The 21,345-nt window shown below is 46.0% G+C and overlaps 1 protein-coding gene across 1 annotated transcript in view; it reads right to left on the bottom strand.

Moving 5' to 3' along the window:
- Positions 1-21,345, bottom strand: part of LOC144827028 (E3 ubiquitin-protein ligase TRIM39-like) — a 160,530-nt gene that overhangs the window by 47,737 nt on the left and 91,448 nt on the right. The window contains exon 3 of the mRNA XM_078685494.1: positions 2,391-2,621. Within this exon, the coding sequence (XP_078541620.1) occupies positions 2,391-2,621 (231 nt within the window). The remainder of the gene's footprint in view (positions 1-2,390; positions 2,622-21,345) is intronic.

Genomic DNA, 21,345 nt, shown 5'->3' with positions numbered 1-21,345 from the left:
CATAGCATTAATAATCCCGGCGGCCCATTCTAAGCAATGGAGAGCAGGCTACCTCGCAATAGTGAAGCACGAAGATGGCGGCACTTCACTATCAGGACATGCCAACTTGGTCAGGCGTGTCCTACCTTACACTTACAATGCACCCTGCCCACGGGCCTACAATAGGGGTGACTAACATGAAGTTAAGGGAAGGTTGGAGGGGCTGGCAAGTAGGTATACCTGCGCAGCCGGCGTGACAGTACAAGACTGCACGTGGGTCTCGCAATGACCGACCCGTAGACATTCTTTTACGAGGCCGCTCCTGTGGGTGGCACAACACGTGCTGCAAGCCCACGAGCGGCATTTGTATTTACCAGCCCCAGCACTCCTGGTGCACTAGACTAGGGACTGACAGTAAACCAAATAAGCCAAACATGGATACAATAGATACATCAATTTAACATAGGGAGCACTTGCGCTATGGCACTGATCAGCAGTGACACGGCGCCCAAAGCATATACCAGCAAAACATCGTAAAACAGTAGAGGCAAACAGAAAAAATGGAGGAGAGACTCAAGCCAATGATGTCAGGTCTAATAGGGTGCCTCAAGGTTTAGCACTGAGCCCGGTGCTGTTTAACATTTAAATGCAGATTCTAATTTCTCCGATAAAGACGCATCACATTTCTGTGGTTAATTATGCAGACGATACGCAGCTAATTCTGTCTTTTAATAATAATATCAGACAGATGCTGTAAAATCTTTCCAGGCCCGTTTAGTGGATGTTGTACCTAGGATGAGTGCAAACTCCCTCAAACTAAACAGGAATAAGACAGAATTGTTATGCTGCCCCGCGAACAAAATTTCGATGCCACTACCCATTAATTTCTCGCCACTCCCTAGAGAGACCCAGTTATGCTTCTGAGAAGCAGTACACAATCCTGGAGACACTTTTGATGATTGTCTTTACTTGGAAAAGTATGTGAACAAAAGTGCCTGGTGTTTGTTTTGTTCTGCTTCAAGGACTAAAACAAATGTTCCTGGTCCTACCTGACCCGGCTAAAGCAATAATTTTGGGAAGTGTCACACTCAGTAGATTAGACGACTGTAATTCTCTCCTATTAGGAGCCGCTGACTACTCGATCAAGAGACTGTACAGAGTTCAGGTGGCTGCAGCAAACCTGCTATTAAACAGGCCACAGAGATCCTCGGCTTCCAAGGCTCTAAGGGAAATGTATTGGCTCCCCGTGGAGCAGAGGGTTTTCTTCAAGGCGATGTGTTGTGTTTACGGCCCTTCGGGATAAGAGCTCCACATCGCTGCAGCGAAGACTGAAAAGATTTGCTCCGGGAAGGGCGCTACGGTCTGCAACCGCTAATCGTATTAAGGAACACGAGTTCCCGAGGTTCGACAAGGGGGTCGTGTCTTCCCAGTGAAGGCTGCCTAGAGTTGGAATAGGATACCGTCTGAATTGAGGCCTTGGCAGATTTGCTGAAATTCAGGAAAGCCTTCAAGACCTGGCTGTTTCCTAAATGATGGATGTCTGTAACACTGCACTGTCTTGGTTACTTTTTCTCCCCGTGTATACAATTGCTGGTACAGCCTCAGACTACCAGTCTAGTCCCAGTGCGCTCTATAAATATTATAAATAAATCAATTTAAGACTTCGAGCACCGGAGCTTAATTACAGTTTGGATAAACGCCCTGAACCTGAATAAAAAGCATGAAACCAAAGTATGCAGCCATATTTCAGGATGTGACTGTTCTATGAGAACCTTCTTTCTTCATCTGCGCACACAAGGTTTGTCGTTAAACATAAATAAGGGGAGGTGGGATGGTGCTAGCGGGATTGACCAAAACTGCACACACTGTAGTAATTATATGTAGAGTCTCAACCAGTAAATTTACGAAACCAGTGCTCACTATTTATATTCTATCAATAATAGCATTATTCAAAATTTATCAAATGCGTAATGATATTTTAGTTTAGGAATAAAATTAATTTGTGTTTATATTTTACACTGTTTTAAGGATGTTCATTGTTGACCTCTATAGGAGATTTTTAGCAATAATCCATAACCACATTCTGAATGAGGTCACGCGACACAGCGCAGTGTGGCGTTCTGAATGGGATAGTTTTACGTACATCTGTTCTTGATACCGTGTTGGGCCGTCAGTATACAAGTAGGTTCCTCTACACTGAATCAGTCTGTACATTGTGTTGTGCTGTCAGTGCAGAAGGATTTGCCGTTAAACTTGCTTGTATATTTTGTTGGGTTGTCAGAATACAGGAGCTCAGTGTAAATTAACCCGGTCTGTTGATCATACAGGTGCTTCACATACATTCAACGCCTCACACACCAGATGAATGTAGCTCTTCTGTATTGTCTTGTATTTACCAAGCAGAGTCTCACCTTCAGGAGGTCCAACGCTGATTCCTTGCATTTCTTCTCTAGATCTGTTATCAGGGCATTGAGAGAAGTGATTTGATTGGACAGTCTGGATATATTTCCATTTTCTTCCATGGTGATTGTCTTCTCCATCTCCTCCAGTCTCTGGTTCAGTGTCTGCTCTTTATCCCTCAGGAGCTGGCGCAGCTCTTCAATCTCAGACGCAATTTTCTTCTTCTCCGCTCTCACCTTGTTCTGTCAGCATCAAAGAAAAAATGGTTAGATTCTGGGAAGATTTAAATGAGCACCGCCATATGTAGTGTGTAGGCTGGGGGGGGGGGGCACAAGTAGTTCTGAGAGAAACCAACAAAACTAGGACTGGTGCCATATTTAGGGGCCCAGGCGGTGCGAAGCTAAAGCTAAGCAAGAAAACTGTGTTTCTTGCAGCTGTACACTCTTGCTTCCTTCCCTTCTACTGTCTTAGTTTTCCGCTCCCAACAACACAGCCCCTCACTGGGCTGTGCACTGCCCACCAACACAGACCTCCCCCCCCGCCCCCCATTGGGCTGTGCATTGCCCAACCACCTCCCCCACTGAGTGGTGAACTGTCCACCAGCACAGACCCCGTAGCCCCCTACTGAGCTGTATAATACCCAAGCACACAGACCCCCCGAGCTGTACACTGCCCACCCGCAAAATCCCTGGAGACCTCAAATGAGCTGTGCACTGCACACTGCCCTTCACTAAGCTGTGCACTGCACACCCACACATACCCCTACTGAGCTGTGCACTGCTCCCATAGCTTCCCCTGCACTGTGCACTGCACACTACATTGAACCCCAGAGTTATGTGCTGCACACAGCCTACGTACTGAGCTGTACATTAACCAGTGAGCCGTGCACTATCCATTCGCAAAGAACTTTATGGAGCTGTGCACTGGTCACCACACAGCCCTCCACTGAGCTTTGTACTAACCACCCACATAACCCTGACCAAGCTGCACATTGTCACCTAGACAGCCCCCACTGAGATGAGCACTTTCCAACAACCTCACCCACTGAGCTGAACACTGCTCACCCACCAAATGCCACACACAAACCCCACAGCGAGCTGCGCACTGCCCACCCAACAAGAGCCCAACTGAGCTTTGCACCATCCACCCAGGCAGCCCTCCACGGAGCTGTGCAGTACATGAACCACCCACACAGAACCTCTCTAGGCTGCGCATTGCCCACACAGCACCTGCGGCTTAGAGTTGTTCATTGCCCACTCACAACCCCCTACTTAGCTCTCTTCTATTCACCCACAGCTCGCCCCGCTGATCTGTGTGATGGTCATCCATACACCCCCCACTGAGCTGTGTGCTGCTCAAGCCCTCAGTCAATCTTTCCACTGAGGTGTGCGCTGCTCACCCACACAGACCAGGTCCGAGATGCACACTGTCCATCCGCAGAGCACCCGAACCTCCCTCTCATCCAGAGCACTGGAACTGATTGATCATATCTGTGAGAGTGCAAAGGAACTACATAAAATTAATGACAGTTTTATCTTTGATGGATGGAGCATCTAGTCTTGGATGAAAAGCATATTTTGGGGAGGGAGGGAGGTCCTGGAAATAGTTCAGGGGGTCCTCCTGCCTTAAGTATTTCCAAGCAGGAGTGCGGCCTTGTCCTTTTATTTCTTTATATCCTTAATAAAATCTGCTCATCTGCTATCAACCGTTTCACCCAAGATAGAGAGCCCGCCTCCGCCCCCCCCCTTCCAACGCAAGATATTCAAGAAAGGTGAGGATTCAAATAAGAAATCTGATTATGGGTCCCTTGAATCTGATGATAATGACACGTTTAAGGAAGATAATAGAAGTGATTAGACTAATGATAATTGATTTGCAATCTCAGGATGAGGCCGGACTTGAGGACCCGATCTTCTGCCTTTCTCACCTACTTAAAGACTGTGAGCGGAGCTGCAAAGGCTCATAAAACGTCTTACATTGAAACTCATCCACACATAATGGAGACACCTTAAAATCCGAATACAAGACCATTTGAGATTCAAACCCATCATAGAAACGCAGAGAGCCTCTGTAATTTACAGTGTGAGAACAGAACCCACTGCTTTGCTCAGTGCGTCTTCTTCATTAGTTCTGTCCCTCGGTCCAAGAACACACTTGCTGACGCGCTGTCGCTAAGATATCCAATCACCTTTGCTCAAGCAATCATTCAACCCCATCCAATAACTGGTGCTGCACAAACATTTGTGCAAGTGCGTCTCGCTCATTCTCAGTTAGATCCTAAGGTTCTTAAAGACTTAACCAAATCACTGAACGCCCAAAAAGATATGTATTTTCAACAACAGCCTCTAATCCTTCGTACCAAGGAACCTCAGGGAGGGGTTTTGTGATTGTGTAACGACACAGCCACAGCCTGCCAAAGAGGACCTACAGCCACTCTCCTGTTAGTACCGAGATGCTGCTGGTGGCAGTCTGTGAATAAGGATGACGAGCAGTGTTTTCTGGCTTGATGAATTTTGCACTCAAAGAAAATGAATGCATTCCAAACCATTTATAGCTAAGCCTGTCCCTCCTGGACCACGGCACAGGATGCCACCTGCTTTTATCCTTACGTCACTTCCTGCAGGAGGATATCTTTTTATTATGGTCATCATTGAGTCCTCAATTTTCTCCTCATAAAACCATACTATCCGCTTCCACCGCGGCTAAACACTTTTCAGGAATACACAATGTCTGCAATTTGGAAAACGAACTGCCTGTGATGAGCTTTCTTGACAAGGAGCTGAGGCAACACACAAGCAACGACTGGGAGATTCTTTAGAACACCTTAGTTAGAGTACCTACTGCCAAATCCCCTTGAATGGTGAAGATTCAACCAGTCTGCCAGAACAGGTGGCCTTAACCCTCCTTGGAAGGAGTGACCTGACGGATTACTTGGAGACACACTGGAGATGTCCTTGCATTGGAAAGAGACAGCTCAGAAGGAAAGAGGATGCAAAGGATGCCAGACAACTTTAAACCCACACTGCAACACAAGACAAGGTCATTACGGCTGCACTACAGGTGAGGTCCTGGATATGTCTCCCCAGTGATGACGGCTGTGCTGACACCTGAGGCCCAGAGTGTCTTGGAACTCAACACGCTGCCCGTTCCGCTGAGCCATCTAACACCAAACAGCATATGAAGAACTAAAGAAGTTTTAGATATCATCGGTAGTAGGGAAGGCAGAAGTGACATGAGCTGGAAGAAGATTGGCACCATCAGAAGGTAACTGCATCTGCCCGGAGCGCTCACCCCTGGGACGCAGACTGAGGGGAGCTGCTTGCTTGGGTGCGGGGTTGAGATTGGACCCAAGAAGAATGTAATGTTATGGTCAGGATCTCCTGGACCACGAGCACCACAATCCCATCACAATCTCCTCTTGAATGATGTTGGCACTGCCACAGATTGCTTAAGGTTGTGCGCATCACCACCCTTATCATGAATTGTAACCTCCCATCGACTGAGAAGGGCAAAGATTTCAGCGTTACTGCCCAGTGAGTTGTGCCTGGCGTTCAGCATCAGGAATGAAACAGAACCCGCTGAATAGAGCTGTCAGCCGTCGCTGCCGGCACGAAAGAACTTCACATACTTTTCACCCAAGGACAGAGATGTACCGCAACATTCCAGGACAGGAAAGATGCATGACTAGCGGGGGACTGAACCAGATTATTCAAAGTGAGCTCCACTAGTTGAATGGCCCCAATAGAACCAAGGAGAACCCCCATGGCAGAGCCAGGGGTCAATGTGACTTACGGCTTGAGAGACACTGTTCGGGGAGCCATGGGGAAGGCAGAGGTAGAGTGCCTCAACGGAGGTCTCCGCAAAGTGGGTCAAGTACAACCCCCAGCCGCGCTCCGTGCAGGTAACAGCAGTGGAGCCAGGAAGGGGGGATTTCAAGGGACGATACTGAGGGAAAATTAAATAAATAATGAATTTTCCCTTGGCATCGTCTTGCAGTTGCAGCCCTCGGCTGTCACTGTGGCAATCACTTAGTTACAACCATAACTGGACCGTCGAGGACCACAGAACATTCATTCTCACCAGGAACTGAGAGGAGAGGCTCGGACGCACCAGGGTTCCCATGAGATCGCTTGAGTAGTCTGATTCATCCTAGACAAACTGGACCCCTCTCTTCCTGGAGAGTGTCATCACCTGCAGGGTCAGGCAAACAACTTACCACTCCCAGCAGACAGCCAGGCTTCAAGGCACCACACCGGTCCTAGGATGCTTGTTTCCGGTCCTTGACAGTTCGGGGTGGACTGTTCCCATGAGGCACAGGGTCAAGACTGATTTGCATATGGCTGGGTCTAACCTGGGATGGCATGGTGAGCAAAAGAATGATGGATTTAACCCAGATCGCTTGGCTGGGGGTGAATGTTTTGATTTGTTCTGCATTCCGTCCATCAAATGTGTGTATTTTGCTTTCTCGCCCTAAGTGCGCCAGGTATGCCCATACATGGGTTCTGGGCTCACTGTGCCACTGGAATCAAGCTAGACTGGCTGATGACGGCTGATTTGCATATGGCCATGTCTGCACTGGGGTGGCAGAGTGAGCTAAAGAATGATGATGGATTTAACCCAGATCAGTTGACTGGGAGTGAGTGCTTGCAATGTTCAACACTCCGTCCATCATCCCCTTTGGTGTTGCTTTGTTCGCCCTAAGTTGGCAGGGTATGCCCAGACGTGGGTCCCTTGCTCACTTTGCCACTGGATTCAAGCTAGCCTGGCTGATGACGGCTGATTAGCCAGAAACCGATCCCAAGATACTGGTTTCTGGTCCAGGGAAGACATGGCTTGGCAGTTCGGGCTGGACTGTTCCCATGAGGCACAGGGTCAGACTGATTTGCATATAGCCATGTCTGAACTGAGGTGGCGGAGTGAGCTAAACAATAATGATGGATTAAACCCAGATCAGTTGACTGCGGGTGAGTGCTTGCAATGTTCAACACTCATTCCATCATTCCCTTTGGTTTTGCGAGGATAAGGACATGACCTGATGAGGGGCAACTTGTTACAGGGAGAAATAAATGCAACTTTTATGACCAACTATACACAGCTATTTGCTGTGCGGGTTGCGCCTGATACTCAAGCATTGCATGACTATGTCTCGGTGGCTAAGACACACAGACTGACAAGTGAGGAAGCCACCTTCTTGGGTGGGGACTTTTTCACTTCAGGAAGTGTGGGTGCTAATACATCTGAGCCAGAGGAAACGTGCCTGGGTCCGATGCCTGCCCTGAATTTTATGCAGCCTGTATAGATGGATTGGCTCCCATATTGACAGAGATGTATAATGAATCTAAAATAGTGAGCTACCGCTCTCCAACAACGTGTGAGGCGCTGATTGTGACACTGTATAAAAAGGACAAGGATGAGGAACAGGTGACCTCCTGTAGGCCACTGTTCATACTTAATGTGGATTATAAGGTACTCAGCAAACAGATTGCATTAGGTAGGGGTGCTGATCCACCCTGATCACTCAGGGTTTGTCCAGACAAGAAGCACGGTACCAAATATAAGGCCGACAGTACGGGTATTAAATTCTCCTTGGAGACTAGCCTAAGACATGAGCACTCTCCATAGATATCAAAAAAGCCTTTAATTCTCTGCAATGGGAATTTATCTTCACAGTTCAGGTGACCCTGGGTTTGTGAAGCTGCTTCCTAACAAGGGCTCATGGTCCGTATAAAGGCTTGATGGGCTATTTCGGACAAATGTATAGTTGGTAGGGTCACGAGGCAGCGTTGCCCACTCATCGATGGAGAGACTAGCTCTGGTGATCCAACGGGGAAATTGCTACAAAGACTGTTTGGTTAGTGGAGCCTCATTGTATATCTCTCTATATGCAGACAAAATGTTGTAATACTATGTGGAAAGCGATCAGATGCAGCGAACACTTTTGAGGCCTTGGAGCACTTCAGCAAATTGTGAATTGGAGCAAGTTTAATGATTATCCACCGCATTCCCCTGTTGGGGAGGGGTAAAAGTCCTGAAATTGCAGCCCTGACCTCACTACGACAATCTATACCATTCTAGCATACACTTCCCCTCTCTGCAATGGGTACAATAGTCCTCTGAAAGAGGATGCTACTTCCACGCCTTCTGTACTTATTCGCCGCTTTACCAATACAGACACCCAGAGTTGTGTTTGGCGAAATGAGAGCATCGCAGAGGTGGAGAATTGTATTAGCCGAACTTATACTTCTGACAGATGGAGGGGATGGCAGTCCCTGATCTAGAAGTGTAGTATCTCGTGTTTGTTGGGGTGCTTTGGAAAATGGAGAGCTGGATGTACCCTCTCAGGGCACTCATCTGAGTCTATTTCTCATTCCATCTCGAGGGGTGCAGTTTCACAGGGAGGGGATTCTGGGCAGAAAGTTGCGATAGATGCGGGCTAGGGCCCTCCAGAGGATAAAAACACAAATACTGTATGAGTGAGAGTTGGTGTTACAATCTTTATTATTCTTGTCACAAAGGAGTAGCTTGAGGAGACGATATATTTGGGGGAGGAAAGTATTGGACACTCCGGTGCAGTTGTTTGAGAACGGAAGACCGGTTGAGTTTTAGGACATAATAAGCGAATAGGCGATCCAACCTCAGGATTTTCTTTTATATGGGGCACTAGAGGCTACAATGCAGAGCTGATGGCAGGAAGGGATAGTAGAGCCCCAGAGCATTGTTGTTTTAAGGACCTGAGCACAACCAATAGGAGGCAGAGAGATATTGACTATTATATCAGGTGCAACTTGCACAATCCAAGGGAGAGCTGATTGGTCTGTGGGAACAATGGAGCTTTAACAGGGGAACGCCATTTGACACCATTTAACGATGGGGTTGAGGCCAAATCTAAAACTCCTGCCTCCCCCCTCAGTTTCCAGGAACTCCAGGTTTACATTACTTCAGCGTTACTGCCGGCCTAGGGAGAATCTTACCTAAAGGATTCATTTCATGTTCTCAAGTACACATGCAGCCTCCCAAGATGTAACACAGAGGGAGCAGATTTTTACTACGTTGTGTGAGGGGTTCGACGGTGACAACATATTTGGAAACAATAGTGAATTTGTTAACATATCCACGGATAGGAATATTACTAGAACCCTGTCGACCTGTCTTCTAGGACTGTTCCCTATGGCCAAATCAAAGGCTGTTATATGTAGATTCTTAGATGCAGCATTAATATTAGCTCGCCGCCGGATATCAATGAGGTGGAAAGCTTCAGATGGAGCTGGTCTATGGGGGTCGAAAAAAGAGATGATTAAAAGGGTGGATTATGAGGGTGCAGCTCTGAAAGGGGAAATAAAGTGGGGATTGAGGAAAGAGGACTGTGCATGTGGGAAGACATACTGCAAGATTGCCCTTCTATGGACAGTAAAGGTCGGATTCATCTCTCTGCTGACAATGATGGGCAATAATGTACCTACAATGCCTTGAGGTTGTCCTCTGAATAACTTTTTTGAATTTAATGGCTCCCTTTATAAATAAATAAAAGGGACATTGATGGGTGCATCTTGTGCCCCCAGTGTAGCCAATACTTTTATGGGGGAGTGGGAGCTACAGAACATCTACAATGAAGCAGCTCTGTTTTTTGAAAATGTGTCTCTTGGGAGACGCTTTATTGATGATTTTTTTTTATTTGGAGAGGGCCGACAGAGATTTTACATGAATTCATTCTTTGGTTGAACGCCAGTAATGCCAATCTTAAGTTTACCGCCAACTGTGATCATTCAAGAGTGGAATTTTTGGACATCACCATTGATGGTACTAGTGGCCATCTTAAAGTGAGTCTATACAGAAAACCTACAGCTAAGAACACCATTCTACAATTTGGTAGCTACCACCCGAATTGCCAACGAGAGTCAATCCCTTTTGGGGAATTCTTACGCATTTGGCGTAACTGTACAGACATGGCATCCTTCCACGTACATAGGGATGCCCTAAAAGAAAGATTACTTAGTAGAGGCTACCCACATCGACTCGTACGCCACGCATATAAGAGAGCTAAATATTACAATAGGGAGGCATTACTATTAGGCTCCAAACGCGCACCACAAAATCGGATTACTTGCGTGATTAATCATTCAACTCTTAATTTTAAAATTAAGAACGTGATTAACAAAAATTGGAGGATACCTAATACAGATGAAAACATATCTCCCATACCACTTCCTCTAGTGGCCTATCGCAGAAACAAGAACCTCAGGGATCTGTTGGTTCATACACGTAATATTAAAAGGCTAGATATGGGCATACCGAGGTCAGTTACTGGTTTGCCTATTATTTTGGGCAACCATAGATGTGGCTCATGTCACGCCTGTGAGGCAGCCTTAGTATCGGATGTAGTTAACTACAACAACATGGAAATTAGACTACGACATCTTACCAACTGTCGCTGTAGTAACAACGTGTACATTCTTTTCTGCCCTTGTGGTCTTGCGTATGTGGGGGAAACAGGCCGCAAATTCCGTTTGCGTTTCAGTGAACACAAATCAGCAATTAGAACCAAGAGAATAGTGGCCCCCTTAGTACAACATTTTCTAGATTTGAATCACAGTGAAACAGAATCGAAATGGTCCATATTAGAAAAGGTACAAGTCAGGATGGGTCAACCAAGTGAGATAACACGTAAGAAACGGGAGACCTTTTGGGTGTTCCATCTCAATTGTGTCCGTAAAGGTCTAAATGAGGAGATTGCTTGGTACGTGACTGTTGGACTTGGCCCTTCTGGCAGGTTCACCCCTAAACTTTTTGCTTTGTGAGTATGGATTGGAGGTAGTGATTTTTTGGTTTCTGCGCACTTTCACTGTGTCCCAGTGGAAAGTGCGTGCGCACTCTGAGTGCATGTGATGAGATAGGCCTGCCCTCCCATAGGAATGCATGGGGAATGTATGTGTCCCTGGTAGTTCCTGATGCGTGGGGTGTACAGGTTCGAAATTGATATGTGCGAACTCGTGAGAATGAATGCTTCGCAATGATGTATGTGGCATGAGTGTGTCTTGTGTACAAATGCCACTTCTAGTAGTTGGCATATTAGTGTAAAATATGCCTGGCGTGTGATTGGCTGGAGCTGGCTGGTGAGCCTGGCTCCAGGAAGGCTGAACGGGTTTGCCCGGTGGTGAGTGGGAGATAAGCATGCTGATGGCTGATGAGGAGTGTACCTGTGTCCTGAATGAGGCTGGGTTTTCCCCAGACAATGCTGGCTCCGCCCCCTGTGGTGCGACTGATGACCCTAGCCCTGCCAGTGAATAGAGTGAAGTGATGAGCACATCAAGGGTGCTCCAAAACCAGCTGTGGAGTTCTGGACTTTTTGGTTCCGTCCAGAGGTGTAAGGGATAACACCCGAAGACCCCGGAGTTCTACCTGTCTTGGTGCACAAATAAACAGAAACACGGGCTTCTCGATGGTGGCGTCAAAGACCAAAGGTTTATTACTGCAGGGACACAGAAGTCACAGAAACTACACACGGGCAGATTCTAGGAGCCTGTTCAATTTGTACAAAAAGGGTTGCTCCTTATATACTGAATATTGGGCTTCGGGCAAATTCTTTACATGTTAGTACATTCCAAAACCTTTGTGTCCTAAACAATAAATATTTGGCGTTGCACAGGAATCGTCAACAATATCTGATGTCAAAACATTACGAACGAGGGGTTCCCACTGTTCCATCATAATCCCATGTCAACTTTTCATTCAAGACCCGGACCGCCTCATCGTAAATTTCATTACCTCCCCCTAATAAAGGCCCAGAAGGAAAGGAGCAGAGCCAGGTGCAGAAGATAGAAAAGCAGGATAAGAGATGTTTGTGGGTCGTAAATGGGCAAGGCTACCAGCTTCGGCCGCCTAATCATGATCAGGCCAACGAACACGAGAACCAGTATAGCAGGACTGGCCTCGGGCAGAGGAGGCAGTTTCTGTTGAGTCATGCAGCCATGGCGTGTTCTGTTCTAAGGTGCACGTGTCACTAGCAAGGTGAATCTCCGGCTAAAGCTTACGTGTCCTTAAGAGAAAGAGGTCACTACGTGTCCATTGTCTATGTGAGGGCAAGAAACACAAAATGGCTTCCGTGATCTAAGATGGATGCCATGGGTAGATCAGAAATGTGTTCGTAACAGGAGTGCTCTTGCTCGTAGCATAGCGAAAACACCAGGATATGCTAAATGAATCATTTGCGGTTCACTGATACCAAAATTATGTATTTACGACAATGTTGAAAACACGGGTTCAAATCGTCACGGAACCTCAGACCCTCCTTTTGCCCTTACATAGGCAATTACTCTATGTCCGAGTCTATCTCTATGCTCATCAGGTCAGTGACATGTTGTTGAATCATCATTCTTTCTCGCGCCTTTTCTCCAAACGCAGGTGGTTTTCTGAAACATGTTGCAGCACAAAGACTACACAAAGCGGGACCACACTGGATAATCAGGCAGCATGAGAATAGAAATACTAGGATGACACCAATGACCATCAGAACCTTTTATCCCCACGCTGATATCAGAGTCCAAAACCACTCCATGAAGGACCAGTTTCCTTTGTCTACATGTATAGAGTCGGAAATCTTGTGTAGCTTAGAGATCGCCTCATAGACAGTCGGAGCATTATTGGGAATAAAAACACAGCAGCTCGATTGGATCATTCTGCATACCCCACCTCGATCTGCAAGTATTACGTCTAGAACCATACGGTTCTGCAACGTCATGAGTCGATCCGCCTGAAGCTCAGCTGTTAAGTTACTAAGGGCACCAGCAGTTTCTGTAATAGTAGATTCAACTACCCGTGTTAGCTGACGTAGATTTCTACTATTGGCCATAGGCCCCCAAAACGGAAGGAAACCTTTGAAGAAGTCTCCAGCTTCCTGACCAGCGGTATCTTCCTTGCTGAAAACACCTCTTGCTACTCTGGTCTTGTGTTAATCTGAAGAAGCAGTGTATGTCGGAGGCAACAATCGAGCAATATAACATGAACCTGAGAAGTCAGCAGGCAGCCATGTATACGCTCTGTCTTGACAGATGAAGTAGGTACCCCTAGCAGTAAGGAAGGCAGGGGAAGAGTTAGACGGAAACACGTAAGTCTCAACGCACTCACTCCTCCCTAGCTGAGCTCTCGGATTTCTCCCATTTCCTTGCAAACAGACCTGACCTCGGTGAGGCACGACCCAGACTGGAGTTGAGCTTTTACGCTTGCTTTCTCCCAAACTAAGGCGATACTCTGTAGAGTTCCAACTCAAATATACCCGTTATTCATCTCTAGGGTAAGATGGAGTATTATTGACGTCTTTAATCATGTCAATAATTCCCTGGACTAAAGCTTTGTTGGCTGAGTTGTATTTAGTGGAACGTGGTGGATGCGTAACTGCACATTGCATTAGAAAGCATGTGCTGTGAAGAATTCTGTATAGTCTATTTCTGCGAACATAAATTACATTCTCTCGTTGCAGCTCAGGAAGCTCCATCTTCTACAATCCGCTCGCGACCACTGATGATGTGTACGTAGATGAAAATGCCTCTATCAGCCCTGGGAGTTCCCAGAACTAACAGAAAGATCGACCTTGTGTCTGACCCCCGCAGATTCAACTAGGCACACAGCCAAGACCCTACGGCTACCCAGACGGCAAGGCAATTTTAAAACAACAAAACAATAGCAAACTTCCTGGCTGGAGGCAAAGTGTCAAAATTCAAATGTGTAAAATAGGCAGTTTCCTGCTTTATTTGTCCATATTGCGAGATCGTAAATTGTATCTCAGTTTAGCAGGAGCTGTTTGATCTGGAAACAGTGTATTTTCAGCAGACGTTGCAATGTTCAGGTTCGCAGATGGCAAATGTTCTTTTGTTGCAGATGGCGAATGTTCAGAGTTCAAAAGAGCAGTTTCAGAAGGAGAGTCAGAGTTCGATGTGTCAGTGATTAGTTCTGCATCGCTGAAAGGGATAAACCTGGGTATTTGTTCTGTTTCGGAGGCACCGATTCCTTTCTTCACCCAGTTATCGTAAGGAAGTGGCAGGGGCACACGTTTGACGTGTGTCGTGTGTATCCAGTTCTTTCGTCCAGCCACACGAATAGCAGTTCTCGTTGCTAGCAGCACCTGGTATGGGCCGACGAATCTGGGTTGAAGATTTTTCGTCCTTGCAAAATTACGAATGACGACTTGATCTCCAGGTTTCAGCTGATGACCTGGACTCTCCGGTGGCTTTGGCAATGCATCGAAAACCTGTTGGTGAATAAGACTCAATTTAGCAGTCAAGTCGAAAAGGTAATCAATCAACATTGGCTATTCCAGCTGTCTAAATTCCTTTGGCCTAGGCACCCCCCAAACATTGGCGGGACGACCAAAAACTATTTCGTATGGACTAAGCCCTACTCTAGAATGTACAGTCGCTCTCGTTGATAACAAAGCCAAGGGTAGTGCATCTGGCCAGGACAAACCCGTGGATGCCTGTATTTTAGCAAGTTTCAGCTTGAGGCTGCCATTGTAACCCTCAACTAAACCAGCAGACTGGGGATGGTTTGCACTGTGGAACTTTTGTTTAATCCCTACACCGGCACACACACTCTGCATAACTTTCCCTACGAACTCACTTCCGTTATCTGACAATACAATCCGTGGCATGCCATATCTAGGGAAGTATTCTTTGAGAAGGATTTTGGCAGTGGACAAGGCAGTATTGTCCTTCAGTGGATATGCTTCGATCCATCTGGAGAAAGCACAAACTACCACTAGGACGTACTTTAGATTGTTGCAACGATCCATATGGATGAAGTCTAACTGAATCACTTCAAAGGGACAGGAAGGAGGAGCGAAGTGACCAGCGGGTGTGGGGATTCCCTTGCCAGGATTATGCATCAGGCATACCATGCAATTTCTCACCACTCTCTCTGCACATTTACTAATCCGATCATTCTTCCAGACTGGAGCCAACATCTTACAAATCCCTTTAGAACTGATATACGCTGCTCCATGTGCCATCGTTACTACTGCAAGCACATACGCATCAGGCAACATCCAACGCTGTTGTTCCGACAAATCAATCCAACACCCACTCGAGTCCAATTTACCCGTACTCTCTTTCCATGCAAGCTTTTCCTCCTCAGTCGCCTCCTTCTGAATTTCTTTCACACTTTCCACTGTGTCCTCACACATTCCAGACTCAGAAATCCATCTTGCAGACGTAGCAACATACATTCTACTCATCATATTTCTAGCTGTCTGTTTAGCGGTCTCATCAGCAAAAGCATTCCCACGACCAACATCATCCGTGATTGCTTTATGAGCGCTGCACTTCACAATCGCAACTTCAGTCGGCAAGGTTAGAGATTCCAACAAGTCATTAACTAGCTGACCATGTTGAATCTTAGTCCCATGGGACGTAATGAAACCTCTCTCTTTCCACAAACGGCCAAAACTATGGGCCACGCCGAACGCGTACTGACTATCTGTGAACACATTCACTCTCTTTCCCTTAGCTAAAACACACGCTCTCGTTAACGCGATCAATTCCGCAGCTTGGGCAGAATTCTGACTCACTCTTGCAGTCTCCACAATCGTACTCAAAGTCGTTACTGCATAGGCAGCAGTCACATCACCATTCTCCAATTTAAAGCAAGACCCATCAACATATAACGTGCCATCTGGATCTGACAACGGGGTGTCTTTAAGATCAATTCGTCCTTTTGTCTCTTCCTCGGTTCTGAAGCAACAGTCATGAGGTTCGGAATCGCTCGACTCTTGACTAGTCGGCAACAATGTTGCTGGATTTAATACATTGCATCTTTTGATCTGAATATGACTCGCTAGCAGTGTCAGCTCGTAGCCTGATAATCTAGCACTGGTAAGATGTTGCGTCTTGGTTCGATTCATGAGTGTGTCCACAGCATGAGGAACCATGACCACTAGCATGTTGTTCATCACCAAACCAGCAGATTGTCGAATGGAAGCCGCAGCTGCCGCTGTAGCTCTCAAACAACTAGGCAACGCTCTAGCTACCGGATCTAATGTTGATGAAAAATACGCACAAGGGCGTTGTTTATCACCAAATCTCTGTGTCAGAACACTCAACGCACAACCTTCTCTTTCGTGAACATAGAGCGTGAATGGCTTACTGTAATCGGGTGTACCCAATACAGGAGCTGAACATAGTGCATTTCGTAACTCAGAAAAACTTTGCTGACATTCGGCAGACCATGGCACTGGACTCGGAACATTTTTCCCAGTCAAAGCTACCAACGGTTTTGCCAAAAGAGAAAAATTTGGGATCCACTGCCTACAGTATGAGGTAATACCTAAAAAGGCACGTACTTCTCTCTGTGTGCTAGGAACATTCATCTGCGTAATTGCTTTTATTCTCTCTGGGGTCAACTTTCTTCCCTCCTTTGACAAGAGATGACCTAGGTAGGTCACTTCTTGGCAACAGTATTGCATTTTCAAAGGTGACACCTTGTGATTCAAATTAGACAAATGATGCAATAATGAAATTGTAGCTGCTTTGCAAGTTTCCTTGTCATCGGCAGCCACTAGAAGATCATCTACATACTGCACTAAAGCAGAACCAGGAGGAAGTACAAAGGAATCTAACTGACTTTTTAATGCCTGACTGCAAATGGACGGACTTTCACAATACCCTTGTGGAGCACGTTTAAACCTGAAGCTTCGACCTCCTAGAGAGAAGCCGAAAATATCTCTGCTTTCCTCAGCTATCGGAATGCTGAAGAAGGCATTCTTCAAGTCGATAACTGAAAACCATGTGGCTGTTGCAGGAACCAACGTTAACAATGCAGTTATGTCTGGAACCACAGGAAACTGTGGAATCACAATCTTGTTAACCTCCCTAAGATCGATTACAAACCTATAGACTGGAGGCTTTGAAGGATCTGTACGTTTCAGAATTGGCAAGACAGGACTGTTACAGACATTTCCTCTAGTTTCTTCTACTACACCTTTCTCGATCAAATCTTGCACAATTAATAAAATTGCGCGTTCACCTTCACTAGAGATTCTGTATTGTGGAATTCGTGGAAATTTTACATTTGCTTTCAAAGTGACTACATATGGTGGAATTTCTAAAAGACCTACATCGTTAGGACCAGTCGCCCAAAGAGTATCAGGGAGAGAACGCAGCTCTGGTGGGAGTGCATCCCTCGACAAGTACATCGGAGAGGTGATTCTTTTACCCAACGTAAGCTGTACTCCTTCCGGAGAACAGTACAATGTCGCATATAGGCGTTTTAACAAGTCTAAACCAAGCAGATTTTCATTACAACCTGTCGTTAAAATCAAGGGTGCTTTTAATTGACGGGGTCCAACAGAAATAGACAAAGGACCAGATACGGGGTTGTAAACAGGGGCGCCTGAAAAACCTACAGAAACATTCGTTAAGCCAGACAAAGGTGCGCCAGGGAGTTTCTCATGTATGATAGAACTTTTTGCTGCACCAGTATCCAACAGAAACGGTTCGACTACACCTGATGTTGCTACTGCGACATAAGGCCCACTCTGATCTACTGGAACTGATACTACTCCCTCTCTTTGTCCATGGCTGTCCTAGTACTCACTTTGCTGAAATCCTTCGCCAGTTTCACAATAGTCTTCAACATGATACTGCTGAGATCTATTTTGTTGAGCAGACTGTCCATTTCGCTGATCAAAATGATTAGAAGGGCGATCGTTCGTTTGTGGAGGCATAGCACCTCGTCCTCGACCCCTAGAATTTTGCATATAACCACCACGACCTCTCTGAGCTGCTGCAGCATTATTTTGCGCTAAAACTGGACACTCATTTTTATAATGACCTTCTTTCTTACAATATGCACACTGATTCCACTGGTATTGCGGTCTCTGAGAATTATAATCTGTCCTTTGATATGACCCTTGCTGTGTATTAGTCTGATTCGTACGAGGCGGATACGCTTGCTGTAAAAGAACTTTAGTTTTTAAATCTTTCGTCTTCTTCTCTGATTTTTCTTTCTCCTCTTCATCCCTATTTTCATAGTACTGGGCAGTCGCAAGTATTTGCGCAGTCATAGAGACAGCCCACGCACTCTCGGAATCTTTCAATTTATTACTAAGCTCTGGCAACAAATTGTGTACAAATTTATCAACGAATAGTCTCTGTCCCCCTTCCGTACTCATATCCTGACCACTGTGATCCACGAAAGTCTCTTCAAACCTTGTGAAAAAATCGGAGACACTTTCGTCCTTCTTTTGCCTGCATGCGGACAACTTGTCCCAGTTTACTCGCAATGCTGGCATCAGAGTCTTCATTAAGTCAATTATTCTACCGGGTAAATTAGCAATTAAGGGTTCGGGTTTGGAACCACCTATTTGTTGACCATCCGCTGCAATTATAGCTGCCCAATCACCACCTAGGGCAACTGGATGATTCTCTTTACGAATTTTAGCCCAAATTGGTTGCGGAACTACATTTCCAAATAACATGTCAATGTCCGCTAAATTCGTCACACAAGCTTCAACTGTCTGCGCTAACTCCTTGTAATATCCGGCTGGATTCTTACGTGGATCAGGCAAGGCCTGTTTCACTGCTAACACTTCGGCTCGCTTCCACGGAATGTGTATCCACACTCTCTGGAATTGGGCCGGAGCGGCAGCAATACCATTCGGTACGTCAGCTTGTACAGCTTCGCGCCAAATTGGAGGAACCTCCCTCATTGGATATTGGCAATTCTGCTTTGTACTACGTTTTTCTAACTCTCTCGGTGAACGAAGGGATGGATCATTCCTATAGCTTAAAATTAGTTCCATCGCTTCCTTTATATTTTGACCAACTATCATACCTGCAGCAAATTCTTTCTGAACATTAATTAATTCTTCTAAATTTGATTCAGAATCATCCTCTTCCAATTCCTCACGCAAAAGAGAGCACATTTCGAACACATATCTTTGTGTCGGTTCCTTCCACTGCATAAATGTATCTAATACATCTCTAGTACTATATCTTCCACTTTTTGAAATCCATCTAAGAGCTGTGGAATCTAATATTCCCCGTTCTTCAGTACTGGGAAGCTGACTACGTCTCTGCACAGAGTCAGAGGTAGGAGTCTTAATTAGAGTTTTATAGAAGGGAGATAGAATATTAGAGACAGAATCAGTGATTCTCCGACGAACAGAAAGTGGAGTCATAACACTAGCAGAAGCAGAAAATAAAGTAGCAGTTGGGACAGATAGAACAGGAACAGTAGGAGTAGCAGGCAGAGTAGCCTGTGAACTAGCAGGTGTAAGCGATACAGGTATAGGTAAAGAAGCCGGCAACCCTGGAAGAGGGGGTGCCGAAGGAACATTAACATTGACCACAGGAGGTACAGGAGCTTGATTCAGAGCAGGAATACCAGGCTGTCCAGCAACCGGTAAAGGTGGAGCCGTAGCACCCTGTGCATACGGTGGGGGTGACCGTAACAAGTAAGACAACAGAGGATCATTTTTGGGGTCCTCTACTATCTTAGCTGTACTCGATGGCAAGGCAGGATAGCACTTGTCTATCGCTAAATTACGCTCTCTATTGGCCACCTCCATTGCTTTCTCAGACTCGTTGAGTTGCAGCTGCTTAGCAGACTGCTCTAAAGTCAACTCTTGCTCTTTCTGTTCTTTCTTCAACTTTTTAATTTCTCTCTGTTTAGATTCTTTTAGCCAATAACGAAGAGAATCAAACATTGCCGGCCGGGCTTTCTTCTTGAACAATTTCGTTTCTAAATTATCAATAACTTGGGGTTCAAAACTACCATGCAGTGGCCAACTAAGGACACCGTCTTTCTCCGTATATCGGACCCACACCTCATTATAAGATATAGGACCCACTCCAAACTTACAATATAGATCATAAAGAGGAGTTCCAATCGGAGGAACCAGACATGAATCCTCCAACCGGGAATCACTGTTGCAACCAAAACACGACAACATACAATTTTTCCGACTTACCATTTTATAATCCGGAACACAGAACAGACAAAAACACGAACAAAGGTGGTGCGCACTCGAACCAAGAACTTAGGCCTACCAAAGCGAACAAATGTATCGATACCCAAAACTAAACCAAATTATTATCGTAACTAGAACAACCAGTGATAATCTTACAAAACCAAACCAAACCAAGAACTAAAAGGATTTTATCCTAACAGGAACAACCCTTACAAGATAACCAACTAGCGACCACTTAATACTTAACTGAGGCACTGAAGACGTCACCAAGGAGAAACCCGTCTTGTCTCGCCGTACTAAGGACTGCACCTCGGGTCCAAGACAGGGCGACGGTCAAGGCAACGGACCACTGCAGCCGTCCGAACGGGAACCCTCGTGGAAGAGATCGTCGGGCCACTTTTGCGATATGCCGGGATCGATGAAGTGGGGCACCTCCCTCAGGAATCTTCACACGAAGCTTCTCGAACTCTTCAGGCTTTTGGACCGGTACCGAATGACGTGGCCCCACGGTGGGCGCCAATTGGAGTTCTGGACTTTTTGGTTCCGTCCAGAGGTGTCAGGGATAACACCCGAAGACCCCGGAGTTCTACCTGTCTTGGTGCACAAATAAACAGAAACACGGGCTTCTCGATGGTGGCGTCAAAGACCAAAGGTTTATTACTGCAGGGACACAGAAGTCACAGAAACTACAAACTACACACGGGCAGATTCTAGGACCCTGTTCGATTTGTACAAAATAGGTTGCTCCTTATATACTGAATATTGGGCTTCGGGCAAATTCTTTACATGTTAGTACATTCCAAAACCTTTGTGTCCTAAACAATAAATATTTGGCGTTGCACAGGAATCGTCAACAATATCTGATGTCAAAACATTACGAACGAGGGGTTCCCACTGTTCCATCATAATCCCATGTCAACTTTTCATTCAAGACCCGGACCGCCTCATCGTAAATTTCGTTACCTCCCCCTAATAAAGGCCCAGAAGGAAAGGAGCAGAGCCAGGTGCAG

Source organism: Lissotriton helveticus, chromosome 4_1 (assembly GCF_964261635.1).
Source record: "Lissotriton helveticus chromosome 4_1, aLisHel1.1, whole genome shotgun sequence".
Lineage (NCBI taxonomy): Eukaryota > Metazoa > Chordata > Amphibia > Caudata > Salamandridae > Lissotriton > Lissotriton helveticus.
Note: the sequence above shows the minus strand (reverse complement) of the source record. Positions and strands in the feature narration are given on the sequence as shown.